At 39.7% G+C, this 13699-nt stretch overlaps 5 protein-coding genes across 5 annotated transcripts; 2 read left to right on the top strand and 3 right to left on the bottom strand.

Moving 5' to 3' along the window:
- Positions 1-307: 307 nt before the first annotated feature.
- On the bottom strand, positions 308-2398 carry LOC117779700 (intraflagellar transport protein 57 homolog). Its single transcript, XM_034615976.1, has 3 exons — positions 2105-2398; positions 1221-1989; positions 308-485 (listed from the first exon to the last, which is right to left on the bottom strand). The coding sequence occupies exons 1-3, from the start codon at positions 2396-2398 to the stop codon at positions 340-342; spliced, it is 1209 nt and encodes a 402-aa protein (XP_034471867.1). The 3' UTR covers positions 308-339.
- Positions 2399-2744: 346 nt separating this feature from the next.
- Positions 2745-3967, bottom strand: LOC117780715. The gene is made up of 4 exons (XM_034617347.1): positions 3517-3967; positions 3397-3458; positions 3033-3336; positions 2745-2971 (listed from the first exon to the last, which is right to left on the bottom strand). Coding segments are annotated over exons 1-4 (807 nt in total). The 5' UTR covers positions 3956-3967; the 3' UTR covers positions 2745-2969.
- Positions 3968-4255: 288 nt separating this feature from the next.
- LOC117781538 (protein Spindly) lies at positions 4256-7445 on the top strand. The gene is made up of 6 exons (XM_034618307.1): positions 4256-4894; positions 4989-5154; positions 5209-5424; positions 6012-6153; positions 6335-6433; positions 6494-7445. Exons 1-6 carry the CDS (start codon positions 4367-4369, stop codon positions 7407-7409), a joined length of 2067 nt encoding a protein of 688 aa, XP_034474198.1. The 5' UTR covers positions 4256-4366; the 3' UTR covers positions 7410-7445.
- LOC117781539 (leucine-rich repeat neuronal protein 1) lies at positions 7419-10327 on the bottom strand. The gene is made up of 2 exons (XM_034618308.1): positions 8188-10327; positions 7419-7582 (listed from the first exon to the last, which is right to left on the bottom strand). Exon 1 carries the CDS (start codon positions 10101-10103, stop codon positions 8211-8213), a length of 1893 nt encoding a protein of 630 aa, XP_034474199.1. The 5' UTR covers positions 10104-10327; the 3' UTR covers positions 7419-7582; positions 8188-8210.
- Positions 10328-11182: 855 nt separating this feature from the next.
- LOC117781880 (kinesin-related protein 4) lies at positions 11183-13490 on the top strand. Its single transcript, XM_034618761.1, is given in 2 exon segments — positions 11183-13097; positions 13100-13490. Coding segments are annotated over 2 exon segments (1893 nt in total). The 5' UTR covers positions 11183-11314; the 3' UTR covers positions 13210-13490.
- The last annotated feature ends 209 nt before the right edge of the window (positions 13491-13699 follow it).

The raw sequence follows: 13699 nt of genomic DNA on the forward strand, positions 1-13699 counted from the left end.
ACACGTGTGTCTGTCTCTGTCTTTTTTTTGTTCAGTGTACAGATAACAAAGAGGTGATAATTGACCGCCCTATTGGCTTAGCAACCAATTACGAAACTTATCAGCGGTTCGGCAATCAAATCAAACAGTCAACGTCGGTGGTCCTCCATCTCCATCTCTATTTCCATCTACTTCTCCGATTATGATCAGGATCGATCAGAACCGTTGTAAACAAGGACAACAAAACACACCCATGGCCAAGTGTGAAAAATGCTCGGGCCGTAGATCGCATAAATATGCTAAGTCCAAATATCTTAATCGATGTATTTATGTATAAATGGTAGGGGTTTATTAGGGTTATCAGTTGTTTGTCTGATCAGCCACACCGAGTGTTTGACGCACTGTATCCTGATCGTAGGCATGCACCAAGAGTGCCACCTCCAGATTGAGTTGAGAAATGTCATCCTTAAGTTTTACTATCGCCTTCTTGATCTGTTGCACGGAACCTGTCGAAAGAAATAATGAAATAGAAATCGAAATGAAAATAAAAATGGAAATTAAGATAATTTATCAATGATTACTGCAGACTGTCTGATTCACTGGGCGATTCTAAAGTGCATGTTATTGTGCATTTTTCCAACAGTTGTTGGGGAAATCCCATTACAATGCGACTAGTGAATGTGATTTTTATTTGAAACTTAAACAAAAAGAGTTATCAAACAGTTGCAAAAATACTTAATGGGACATTATATAATATATGAATCATTTCCCTTACACTTTACTGATGGATTACTTATACATATCGAATTATATATATTTTTCAGACAAGAGTATTCCGACTTTAATGAAGATATACACACTAATACAAGTATAAAAGGGAATATATTGAAAAAAATAAGAAAGAGCATTATAAGTTTCAAAACAATGGCCAAAAAACCTGTCGTAATATATAAACTGTATAAAGACTCAGATAAAATAATTCTACAGATAAAGCACATAAACATTATAATACAAATAAATTACAGCTTATAAGTTTTAAAAGCATAAAAGTTAACAAAACGATGTTAGCCTATTTAAAAAAAAATATTGATTCGGCTGTATGAACTTGAAAAATTTTTCATCAAGCTTAAAATGATCCGATCTGAAAACTACACATATAACTCTAAATGTGATTAATAGATTGAGTTGTATGTTGAGATGTGATTTGATTTAAATAATATACAGTTTTTTTTTTAACTTACTTCCATCGGACATAACCTGCCCACGCCGTTCCATTTCCTCCTTTTTGAGCTCCTGTTCGGCCATAACCTCACTAAGTGTATTCATTTTTTCCTCCATGTCCGTCTGAATTTGATTCTGGGCATATTGCACAGTGGAGAGTTCAATGGACAACTCCTTGTACTGTTGTATAAGTTGTTGTAGTTCATTATTCAGATGCTTTTCACGACTCTCGATCTTCTCCAGACTGAAGGTGAACTCACTGTGGAGTTTCTTGAGCTGCACTTGAGTAGGTTCTGCCACATTGGCGATACCCGTGTTGAGGGCCTCCATCTGGCTAATATGCGTACGCCAGTCGCGAGCATCGGCCTTGACATAGACCTTGAGCTGCTGAAGGACACGTTCCAGCTCCAGTCGCCATTCCTGGTGATCACTGAGGCGGGCATCGATCTCCCGGCTATGCTCATCCGTCGCATTGGCGGACATCTCTCCAAGATTTCGCTTCTGGCGATTCAGCCAATTGAGTTGCTTGAAATTGTGCGCCTCCAACTCCAAGTCGCTGTCATCGCTGAGATTGGTGGCATTTTGCTCATCCTCCAGCTTTTCCAGTATTATCTCAGCATTGTCTTCCAAATAGTCGCCCACAAATTCCTCCTCCTGTGCAATGTGCAGACGCTGATAGTTCACCTTGGTGACTTTCAGCGATTGCGTGGCCAAAATGTCGAGCACCATGAGGCAAATGGGACCTGCTCCCCGTATGAGCTTGGTGGGTGCAAAATCCACGGGAACATCCTGTAAACAGGCTCTTTATTAAATCATACCCATAATAAAACCCTGGGCTGCAAAGCTCCAAAATTTTAGAGAGGAGAAAGTCAAATTTCAGCCTTGGTAAGAGAAATCTACTTACAATTTCTTCTAGCATTTGCATGATCTTGGCTATAACCGTATTCGGATCATCGGATTCCTGCGGACGTTCCATATCCTTACCCAGTTTTTTGCACAACCACCAACATATCAAGGTAAACATAAAGAACTGCTCTCCAGGATTCGTAGCCTTGACAAAATAAAAACGCGATAAAGGCTTCAATTTGTATTCTCTTAACAAGTGTTTTTCATAGTTAAGTAGTTTTAACTTTTCTAGCAAATCATCGGATTGAAAATTTTGCAATTGTTGTGTTTTTTCAGGTGCATCTTCTTGCATTTTATTAAGTGGTATTAAAATGATAGAGCACTTTTAATAAAAATTTGTAATTCAGTTTATGCTTCTCCATGACAACCAAAGACAAACAATATGCAACGCATGCGCTTTGTTAACAGCAAATATATTTATAAATTTATCTAAAATTAAAAATTATTTTACATTTACCCGAATGTTTGAATAATAAATAGTTAGTTATTGGTTTTCATTTTTAAACTTGGCGCGATTAATTGCTCCACAGGTGGCGCCAATGGGACTTGCAGGCATGCAATCGATTAACCGAGTCTAATCGGAAGCTTGTCGATAGGCGGATATTCAAATTTTAAATTTTCTCGTTATTAATTTTTTTTATTTTTTTAAATTGTTTGTTGAGTTTATTTAACTCTATTTTTAACTACAGGTACGATATTTTAAATTAATTAAAGATACATTTACAATAGTATTGCTTCCATAGGAGCATTTAAATAATAATTTTTTTGGTAGTCCGAAGCCACAGTTTGATCCATTGAGCTTAAAGCTTAAATAGTCGATTTCCATGCCATCCAATTAGATGGAAAACGAAGTGTATTGCTTCCTCTGTAATACAGAATTAGTTAATATAAAAAAAAAACAATTTTTTTATGTACTTTTTGCCCACATTTCAAATCTAGCTTGGCTCTTTTTTCCAGAATTTCCAATTCGATTATCTCGATTCGCAGTTTTCCTTCCTGTACTTCCTGATCTAGTTTCGACTTCTCCCTGAGCATCTCAAGATCGTGTTTTTCCTGTGCACGCTGATTCTTACATCGGAAAAATGCCTGCTGCAGTCGAATCAACTTGAGTGTTTCCTCCTCCAGGTGGCAATTGCGTGGCTTGGGTAAGTAATTTGTGGTTGGAATGCCAGTGGGCCACTCGGAGCTAGTGGTAGCCATGTCCTCCTCATGTGTATCAGGATTCGTAGCCTAGTAATCGAATTATATTAGTATACTAATTTTTAATTTTTTATATTCAAGTCCACTTACGTCGTTTTCATATGCGGTGTCAGCGAGCAGATCATCTTTGCCTATGAAGCTCATGTCATCGGCTGTTGAAAAGACTACAAGATGCATCTAATCCTTGAGAGATTTTCCGAAATTACTTACATTCATCACTATCAAAGGCATTTGCTATTCGTGTAACTGAATCATTTATCGAAGAGACTTCCGTCTTGGGAGATGGATGCTCACTGCTGATATAATTGAGAGGCTTCTTTGCTATTTGTTGCACTCTAGATCTCCGTTTCAGACTTATGAATTTCTCTCTCAGTGCCTTCCATTCCCGGCGTACGCCCGTTTTGACGAAATAACAGTCCGCCAATTCTTTCCATGCGTGCATTTTGCGCTTCCAGGTAACGGCATCAGATTTCCTGTTTTGCAGAATATTCTTTCTTTCGTCCACCAATAATGTGAGCACTAACTCTTCATCCCCCGTGAAGTTTTTACTTCGTTTTTTCCTTCCATCATTTGACATGTTTGCAATTTTCCGCACACAACAAAAATAATCAAGCCAAGCGAGCAGCTGTTTATCAGGCAGTGCTGCCATTGTTCGAATTTATCGGCTTCATGCTGCCCAATTTTAAAAAATGGGCGGGACATTATATCAGTGCTGCCACATTTAAGCAACTCTGAAGCTAGTTTAACTATCGATATAAATGCTTTTAAAACGATAAATTTTAATTTTGTTACAAATTTTAATTATAAAAAAAATAAAAAAAATCGACGAGGCTCTTTTAAAATTCTGTCTTTAAAATTAAAAAAATTAAAAAAAAGTTTGTTTTTAGACATCTACTATTGAACTACGGGCTTGCCAGATCGGAAAATTGTATCTGGTACCAGCGCCTTGGGACAGGGGGCAGCCCCGTGAATAAATTATCATTTTGGAGCGTCACTTTTGCACACTTGATTCAAAATTTGAACATCTTATGAGAGAAAATCCGTAATTTGTGTGACGAAAATGTATAATAACTTAGATCTGAACGCTTTAAGCATAGATGATATTGTGGAGGAGTACAAGTTGCTGAATGAGAGGCATCAGCAGCTGAAGGAACGCCGCGAGGAGGATGCTCAACGAATCCACGAGCTCAAACGCAGCTTGGACACTGCGTTAGCAGCTGAAAAGTACCTTACACAGGAATTGGAACAATTAAGCATTCAAGCGCAGGCCGCTTGCCCCAACGTCGAGTCGCGTATGCAACAGGAATTGGAGGAACTTCGACGAAAGTACAGGAATCTACAGGTGGAACACGAAGCCTTGCAACTGGACAACGATGCCAAGTTGGAGGAGACTGTTAATCTCAAGGCCAAACTGGAGGCGACGGCCCGGGATTTAGAGTCACGTGTCGCATTAAGTGCCAACAGCTTACACGATGAATGCACAGCACGTTTGAATGCAATGGAAAAGGAGAATGCTGAGCTTATGCAAAAGTTGGCTGAATTTGAGGATGTCAAAGTGCAAAATACATTTGCTGTGGCCGAGCAAGAGGTGCGTCCAAATATTAAGATCAAGATTAAATCTTCGGCATGCCGAGGATACTCTATCTGAATCTATTTACTGAAGTTTTATATTTTCCACGCAGAAATCAATAGAGATATTAAAAGATCAAGTGAGCTGCCTGGAGGAGAATCTGCGTGGCAAACGCGATGAGTTGGAGGAGAAGCTGCAACTGTTGGAGAGCTCCCAGGAGCAGCTTGTCGAAGCCAACGCCAAGATAGCACTGCTCTCTAGTGCACCCGAAACTAATGGTTACTAAACAACAAATAATAAACTTCAAATTTAGCTAATTTTGTTAATTCTAGATCGTAAGGGCAACTCACTGTTCGCCGAGGTGGATGATCAGCGTCAGGTGATGAAACACTTGCTGGCGAGCCAAAAGAAAAGCTATCTGGACATGAAGAAGATATTCAATGAGAGCAAATTTGAGATTCATCGTCTCAAGCGGGAGAACATTGCCATGCATACACAGTTACAGGCTTGCAGCACCATTTTCTGCAGTGCAGATAAAACCTATCAAAGTAAGTATTTGTTCCTTTTATTTTTTAGAAAACAAAACCAAAACCACATAAATAATTACGATACATTTTAAGGAAACCAAACTTAGAATATTAAAAAATGGACCAAAATCTAGAATTAGAAATAATATGGATTCTATGATTTTTCTGACTATTAGAAAGCTTTCTTTTTAAATAGTTGGATACATTTTTATTTCATATTGCGAATTCTTTTTGATTGTAATGTTATGTTTTTGCTTGTGACTTTTTTTTGAGTTTTTATGGAATTTAACCAGTATTTAACAGTAGGTTAAAAAAATCAGCCTAAAGCAAAATACTTCATTAAAGTACGCAAAACTTTTCCAATATATTTTACCTTTCTAATTACAAAGTATAGAACAATTTTACATTTAAAGAACTTAAGTAGTTCGTTTTTTATCTTCAATTTTAATTTAAATGACCAATAATTGTCATATCCACATTAAGAAATAGACCTCAAATCGACTCTTAAGTTACATTCCTTCTTTTTATGCCTAGCTTTGATATTTATTTTATAAAGTTCTTACAGTCCAATCAAATCTGTAACTTTTGCATAATTTTTATAATTACAGATAAGCTCAATGAACGCATTCGTCAGCTGATGGCGCAGAATGTGAAACTGGAGCGTGATTTAAATGTGTCGCAGGAACGTTTGCGGGAATTGGCCAGACAAAAATCCGTGACTTGGCTTGATTCCATGCTGGATTTCTGCAAGTATGATTTGGCCGAACGTTTGGGTCATGTTGTAGCCAAATTTTGCAATAAATTTTTGGGCTTTAGCAGCTACAGTTTGTTTTTGTTGTGATTGTCCGTTTAGAATTAGGATATCATATAGCTTTAGTTAACAAACAAAAAGAAAACAACAACAACAACACTTCATTCCCATTTTATATAGACGCGAAACGGACGAACTGAAGACACAACTCCATAGCATGCACATCCAAAAGGCCACAATCGATGAACAGATGCGTAATGTGCAACAGGAAATGGCGCGGTGGGTAAACTTCTATAATTTCTTCTTGAATTTTATCTTATATTCTCCTTAAATTTACAGCTGGCGCTTTGAGTCTCTAAAATCCCGTTGTGTGCTCATTGATCGCGAGAATCTATTGACGGAGCACAAGATTACCTTCAAGCCCGTAAAGGCTATGGAATTTGACATCAAGGAGGCGCAAATAAAAGCTGCACTGCCTCGCATTGTCAGTGTCCTGACCCCAACAACAAACACTCAACAGACAAGTTCAACTGAAGTAATTTCTATGACTTCGCCCCTTAAAGCTGAGCAGCAAGCAGATACAAACACTGCTCCAATAGAGTTCAAGCAGGAATTGTCATTGAATCAATCTGAAACCGAAATAACTGTGGAGCAATTGCAATGTAAAATTGAACCCGAGGATGTTGATCCTCCAACCGTTGCCAAGCCAGTCAATTCACGTTTTGGTTTAATCAAAGTCAAAGATGAGCAGGAGCTGCTGTCTCCCAAATATGTGACCGAGGAGAAACAGGAGGCAGCGGAAATTATCCTGCCTAATAAGCCCAATCGTAAGGGCACACCTGTTAAATTCGCACAGATCAAATCAGAGATCCCAGAAGACAAAATAGAAACATTGCCATCCAGATCTCAACTCAGAGGAACACCAATTAAAAGCAGAGAGGATACTGAGGTGGATGTCAAACCCCTATGCACGGTAACTCCAGTAAGAGTCCAAGTTAATTCCATGCAGGAGACAACCAACAATAATGTGCGTTCCATAATGGTCAAAAAGCGCGATCTATTCGCTGAGGATTCACATAAGAATGTTCAGTTCAGCAGGAGTGATCCAATTGTACACAATTTAAGTCCGCTCGAAAGCAGCAAGGAGAACGAAAATCCGGTCAGTAAGGACATAAAGCTTCCTAAGAAATCCCAGCATATAATAAGACGCGTTGTTGTCCCTGCAAAAAATTCGGGCCTCTCCCTAAAAAAATGATTTATAAATAAAAATTATTAAATGATTTTAATTAGATTTAAAACTTAGAAATAAATTACACACCAAACAACAAGACGTACAAACTTAATAATTCTTGCCAAGTCCGGTAGAAATGCCTTGACACATAGACAAGTCCAAATCTGCAGTTTCCGTTAAAATAGTTTAAATTAATCCTAAAAGAGAGTGAAATAATAAGTTCATAAGATCAATGTTTCTAAATCAAAAGTTTTATGTGTATTTTAAATTTAATTTTTGACAAATGTTAATCTGACTTGATACGAGCATAAATAGTTTAGAATGTAAACGATTTCCCGATGAAATTCAAACTTTGCAATATTGATTTTTCTCTTCTCTTTTTTAAATATTAACTTAAATTCATTAAAATAATTGCACGACTTTATACACATTCGATAATTTTTTCAATTTAAATATCTTTTGGTAAAAAAATTTAATATTCTTACAGACAACACAGAATAATTATAATTACTTTCTATACTTTCACCCGAAAGCTTCCAAATGTTGCAATAATAAAGTGTTCTATTTATTAAGATTATTAAAAATAAAATAAATTTAAAAAAGAGGTTAACATAATTTTTTAAAAAAATGCATAATTACAATTTAAAATCCTACTATCGTATTATTCCAAAAACTAAGAGATGCCAAAGTTTTAGATTTTTTACTTTGAATATAGAAAAACTATAGCAAAGTAAACGTGTATGAAGGGATTCATCTTTTACAACTCTGGAATATTAAGTATTTTTAAAATGGTAAAGCTTACCTTATTATATATTTAACTGACGCTTACACTTCCAGAGGTTTCTCTTCCTCATACGACAAATGATCATAGATAGGCATTGTGGATGCCGCCGTCTCGGCGAGAGTTTGATCCGCATCCGTCGAATCAATCTGCTCCTTGATCTCAGCATACAACTGATAAGGCAGCTCCGTGGGCATCGTCTCATAGGTGACATGATGAGTTCTAGAGCAACTGGACTGTCTGTGTCCGGCGCAGTTGCAGATGGATGCGCTGCCACTTAGAGGCGTCTCATAGCCATCGGGCTGTGGCTCCAAGTCGATGCCCATGCTGGCATTGGCCACAGGATAACGTACGATATCAATGTGATCCACAAAGCGATGAGCACGCGAGGATTTGTTGCCACCAAAACATCTAAGTCCACTCGAGTAATAAGACCAATGAAAGAGACGCTCGCAGTGCAGATAGAGATAAAGGAGCAGGAAGAGCAGGGCAATCCCAAAAGGCAGCATGAAAACAATGATAAGAGCCTCGGAGCGCTGACTGTGCGATTGCTGGACGGGATTACCGTAAAGCACCGTATGACTGGAGACATTTAAATGTGCATTTCGATTTGAAGCATTGATCAATTGCTGACTGCGATTGGAGTTAGTCTGCGGCGGATCCTCCTCCAGCTGAGGTGTACAACTCAAGCCATTCACATTGATCTGGGAAATGTACTTGTCATAGCTAAAGAGCCGGAAAAGCTCTGGTTGGGCATGTGAAAAGTTGAGCAGCCACTGGCAACTCCAGGGATTTCCATCGATCTGTATGCGCAGCTGTCTCATCTGATCCCAGCGAGTATTCTCTGTCTGCTCCAGACGCAGCAGCTCATTGTGGCTCAGGTCAAGCTGGGAGAGCGTAACTGGGGACAGTTGGAGCAACTGCAACATGGAGATGCTGTGCAGGCGATTCTGTTGCAATTGCAGCTTTTGTAGGCGTGGCATTTGGACAAACCAGCTGCGGTTCAAACTGGACAAATGATTCGAGCTGAGATCCAAGCTGAGAAGCGAGGAGGAGTTGAAGATTTGCAGCTGTCTCAAGGCATTGCCACTGAGATTAAGATGTAATAAATTGAATGACTCTGATTCTAGAGTAAATAAAGTCAGCTCACATTGGCATAAGGTCAGATTTATCAACTGCTCGCTGCCTTTGAATATTTTAAACTGATGTGGTGTTATGGGCGTTGTCTGCACGAGCAACTCCTTCAGCTGACCAGGCAGCTCCTCTAAAACTGGTGCCTCTATCAGCTTCAGCTGCGTGAGCTCCACACGTTGCACCTGTCGCAGTTGCAACAAGATATCCGATTGCCGCAGCGCCAATTGCCGCTCTTTTCGGATATTCAGCTGCTCCAATTGCTTACAGCCGCTGAAGGATTCAATTAGTTTCAGTGAATTCTCCTCCAAATGCAGCTGCTTCAGTTGTGGCAACAACTCAAAGCTGATGCCACTCAGTGTGCCCAGTTCATTGTGATGGAAGTAAACTTGGCGCATGCTCTCCAATTTGAAGCCATTACAGCTTAATCCGAGACTCACATCGCCCACAAATCTCTCGATCTGCAGACTCTGCAGTTGCGCACAATTATCCAGATACTCCAATCCATAGCTGGAAGTGTTCAATGGCGATGTCTGACTGCCATCGAGCAGCACATGCAACTTACCTGCCACACGTTGGGCGCCAAGATCAAAAGTGCCTGACACACGACTGTTGTTCGCATTGCTGCAATCTATGTCGAGTGGCAGACCGAAATCCTGCTCCTGCCGCAGCTCCAGAGGCGTCACAAATAGTGTGGCATGTATGAGGCAAGTTTCATCTGCCAGCACGTGCCGCAACAAGAAGCAGAATGAGTAGACTACAACGAGGCAGTGCGTCATCTGCCTGGTGGCATACCACTTGCTCATCGAAGCGTTGCGATTCCAAATTTGTTGATTTTCTTCTTTTTTTCTTATTTATTTATATTATTTTCTTTTTTTTTGCTGCCGCTCGCGTCGCGTGCGAAAATTGAACTGCGGCCCTCACATTGAGGGAAATGCTGAAAAGCTGAAAAACTTAAACTGAAAACACACCTTTAGCTCTTTTTAATAAGAGCGCCGCCCCCCGTTGCCTGCCTGTTGGCACCCCCGTGTCTGTGACTATATTAAAAACATGAGTTCTCGGTTTATATTTTTCAATTTCTTCTCTGCTCTCTGCTTCTGTTATATTTAGCCGTACCATTTTTGCGCTCTCCGACATCGCTTCCTATTCTTTTACAGCTGTCAACATTGCCCCTCCAGCCCCAAATCCCTTTGTCTATACACGTACTCTGCCTCTCAGCATCATCACTTTTCGCATGAATTACACTCAGCATCATATGCCTTCAAAACGCTTGTGTGGAATATGTGCATACGTACTCTATATGTTTATATATATATGTATAGGAAATTGTTTATACATATCATGGGTCATCATCCACTTGGCACTCACTTGGTTTGAGATCTGCCAGAACGCATTGATATCTTACTTGAGATATCAAGTGTGTGGAAGTGTTATAATTATAGAATAGACCTTGAAAAGTACCTTACCGTATTATAAATATGTATTATTAATTTACATTACATTCTGTGTACTTAGCAATTAATATGTCATTTAGTAAAAAAACACCTACAGCTCAGAAACTGATTTATCTTATTGCAAAATCATGAAAGCTGACTTCTGTATGGCTAGCAATTTATTGAAAAAATATGTTAAACATATATATTGGTTGTTTAGTCTAATTATAAATTAAAGCATACCTCATAGATTAATTATTAAAATAATTTTTGAATTAATGCTCCATATGAAATATATTTTGTACATTTTAAAACTTATTTTTATTGATATATCCATAAGAGTTGCTAAGGATTAATTTATTAATTAAATTTAAGATCCTTTGTGCTTATTACCCATTTTACCCCAGTATTAAGCTGCTCTCCCCCTCTATCTATAGTTGAGTAGGCCTATTGGAAGTATTCGGATAAAATACTTTCGAATTGTTCCAAGTAGAACTAATTATTTTTTGGTAAACGCATATGAGACTAATCTTTTAAAATTTTCTGTTGGCATTGAAAAGCGACCAAAGTCAAAATTCTTGTAAATGTTATTTCCGGCTAAAAGTGAATCCAATCCCAATTCGACGCTTAGAGAACAATCTCCAGAGCCGGGCCAGTCCCGGGCCGAGTCAATGGGGAGGCACTCGGATGGGGATGATGCGAGTGGAAAAAGTGTCAAGGCATCGACAAAAAAAAGCTACAAAAACCTGCAACAGTGTTCATCCGTTATACTAAACACAATGTCCAATAAGGGAGGTATGACTTCAAATGAATCTTCTACAAATGCTTGTCTCGATGAGGATGATGATGAACTGAATCTTAGCGATGGCGAACCATTTGAATCCAACGATGAGGACGACGAGGAACCGACAAATGGAAGGCGAGCTAACTCACATGGTGATGCAATTGGATCAAAGTTAAAACACGAATTAACCAAGTACAAGCAGGAGTTGCAGGAGTACAATGAGACCACAAAGGATCTGGAGAAGAAGTACATGAAGATCAACTATGAGCTGACGGAAATGCAACAAAAACACGACAAATTTGTGGGCAGACACGGTTCCAATCCCGACATGGAGTTGTCCAATGAAATGGACAATGAAGAACACGAATCCTTGGCATATTCCATGTCCAAGACCAGCATAGGATCACAGTTGACACACAAGAATGCAAAGATATTCCGTAGTAATAGCAGCTTCATGACGGTCCTGGAGGCACCCAGCTCCTCCATGTTGTTGCACCCATCCAAGAAGCGTCAACGGGCGGAGTCAAAGCCCGCCAAGATCAGGCATAATCTGTCGGCCCAGGTGGATGGTGGATACAGCCAACATAGTGTGGATACTTCGCGACATACACGACATTCCCGCAGGACGCAGGACATGCTCGAGGATCAGGAGAATGAGCCGACTTCCATTAAGGATATGTACAATGTGCTCAAGGATGTGATCAACACGAAACCGGATCACAAACTCATGTACGGCTATGACCGGGACACTGGGGAATTTACTCAACTGTACACCACTATCAAGGATCTCAAGACGGAACAACTGCAGTTCCGGAATATTATACGTCAGCAGCAGGAACGTATTTCGGATTATCATATGCGCTGCGTCAAGGCTCAGGACATTATGAAGACCCAGAAGCATGAGATTGACAAGCTGCATGTGAACAACAAGCAACTGGAGTCGAGCATCTACCAGGACATCGATACCTTGCGCTCCAAGATCGACAGCAAGCTGAAAAGTGTCGCCAAGTTGCCACATCTGATGCGGGAGGAGCACACAAAATATGAGAAGGCAATGCGGGACAATTGCCTGATGGCCGAGAAGCTCCATGAACTGCAGAAGGAGGCGAATCTTCTTAAGGCCAAGATCGATGAGCTTGGCAAGCGTAAACTGATCACCGTGAATCGTCTGAAAGCGGCGGAACGTGATCTCAAGATTTTCAAGAATTACAACACGGCTCTCAAGACGGAAAAACGTCGCATTTCCGACGAGTTGATCACCATGAAGGAACAACTGGATGCGATGCAGGTGGCCAGCAAACGGCAACTCATTCGACATCGGGAGCAGGCGGAGAAACAGCGTCGCGAGCTCCAGAAACGCATCTATGATCTAGAGTTGAAACTCAGTCGTAGCCAGAACTCCACGTCGAGTCTGATTCAGGAACGTGACAGTCTCATTGCCGAGCTGCAGACACAGCTCCACACGCTGGTCCACAATTTCGAGGTCTCCCAGAAGCACATTCGTGTCCTGCGTCGTCACATTTATTCCATGACCTCGGGCGGAGGGATTAACAGTGGCTCCTCTGGCACTTCGAGTGCCCAACGTTGCGCCCCAATGAACCGAGCCTCGTGAGGGTCAATCAAATGGTCCAGGGACAAAACCAAAGCGCCTCCCGACTCAGTACTCCACGCACCACGCTAAAGTCCAGATCCTAGTCCTGAAGAGATCCTGTCTCAGCGGCTCAGGCAACTTGAAAATACGGCCAATGGTTCAACGTATCCATCATCTATTGATTTTGGATGATATATGTATGATTCTCGGGCCATATCATCAAGTTGCCTGGACGTCATCATCACATCCTTGTGACTGTGTTGACTGCGTGGAAAACTGATTGATATTATCTTTTGATTGTTATGTAAATTTTTTTGATTTTAATCGATTATAAATTATGAGCGTATTTAATGGTTTTTAAAGCTCGCTTTAAGCTCTACTCTACATATATGTATTCCTTTTAAAATATTTTAAAATATTTGATATTTGATGTTTTCGAACTAATTATGATTTGTTTGGTTCCAAGGGTTTAATAAGTGTTTATAATTTATTGAACTGAATTCAAATTTTGTTCATTTTTTTATTTATAAGTTATTGTGTGGATATATGCGTATTTAAGTGATAACAAAATATATTTTAATTGAGTTAATTTTA

The sequence above is a fragment of the Drosophila innubila genome (assembly GCF_004354385.1).
Source record: "Drosophila innubila isolate TH190305 chromosome 2L unlocalized genomic scaffold, UK_Dinn_1.0 4_B_2L, whole genome shotgun sequence".
NCBI lineage: Eukaryota > Metazoa > Arthropoda > Insecta > Diptera > Drosophilidae > Drosophila > Drosophila innubila.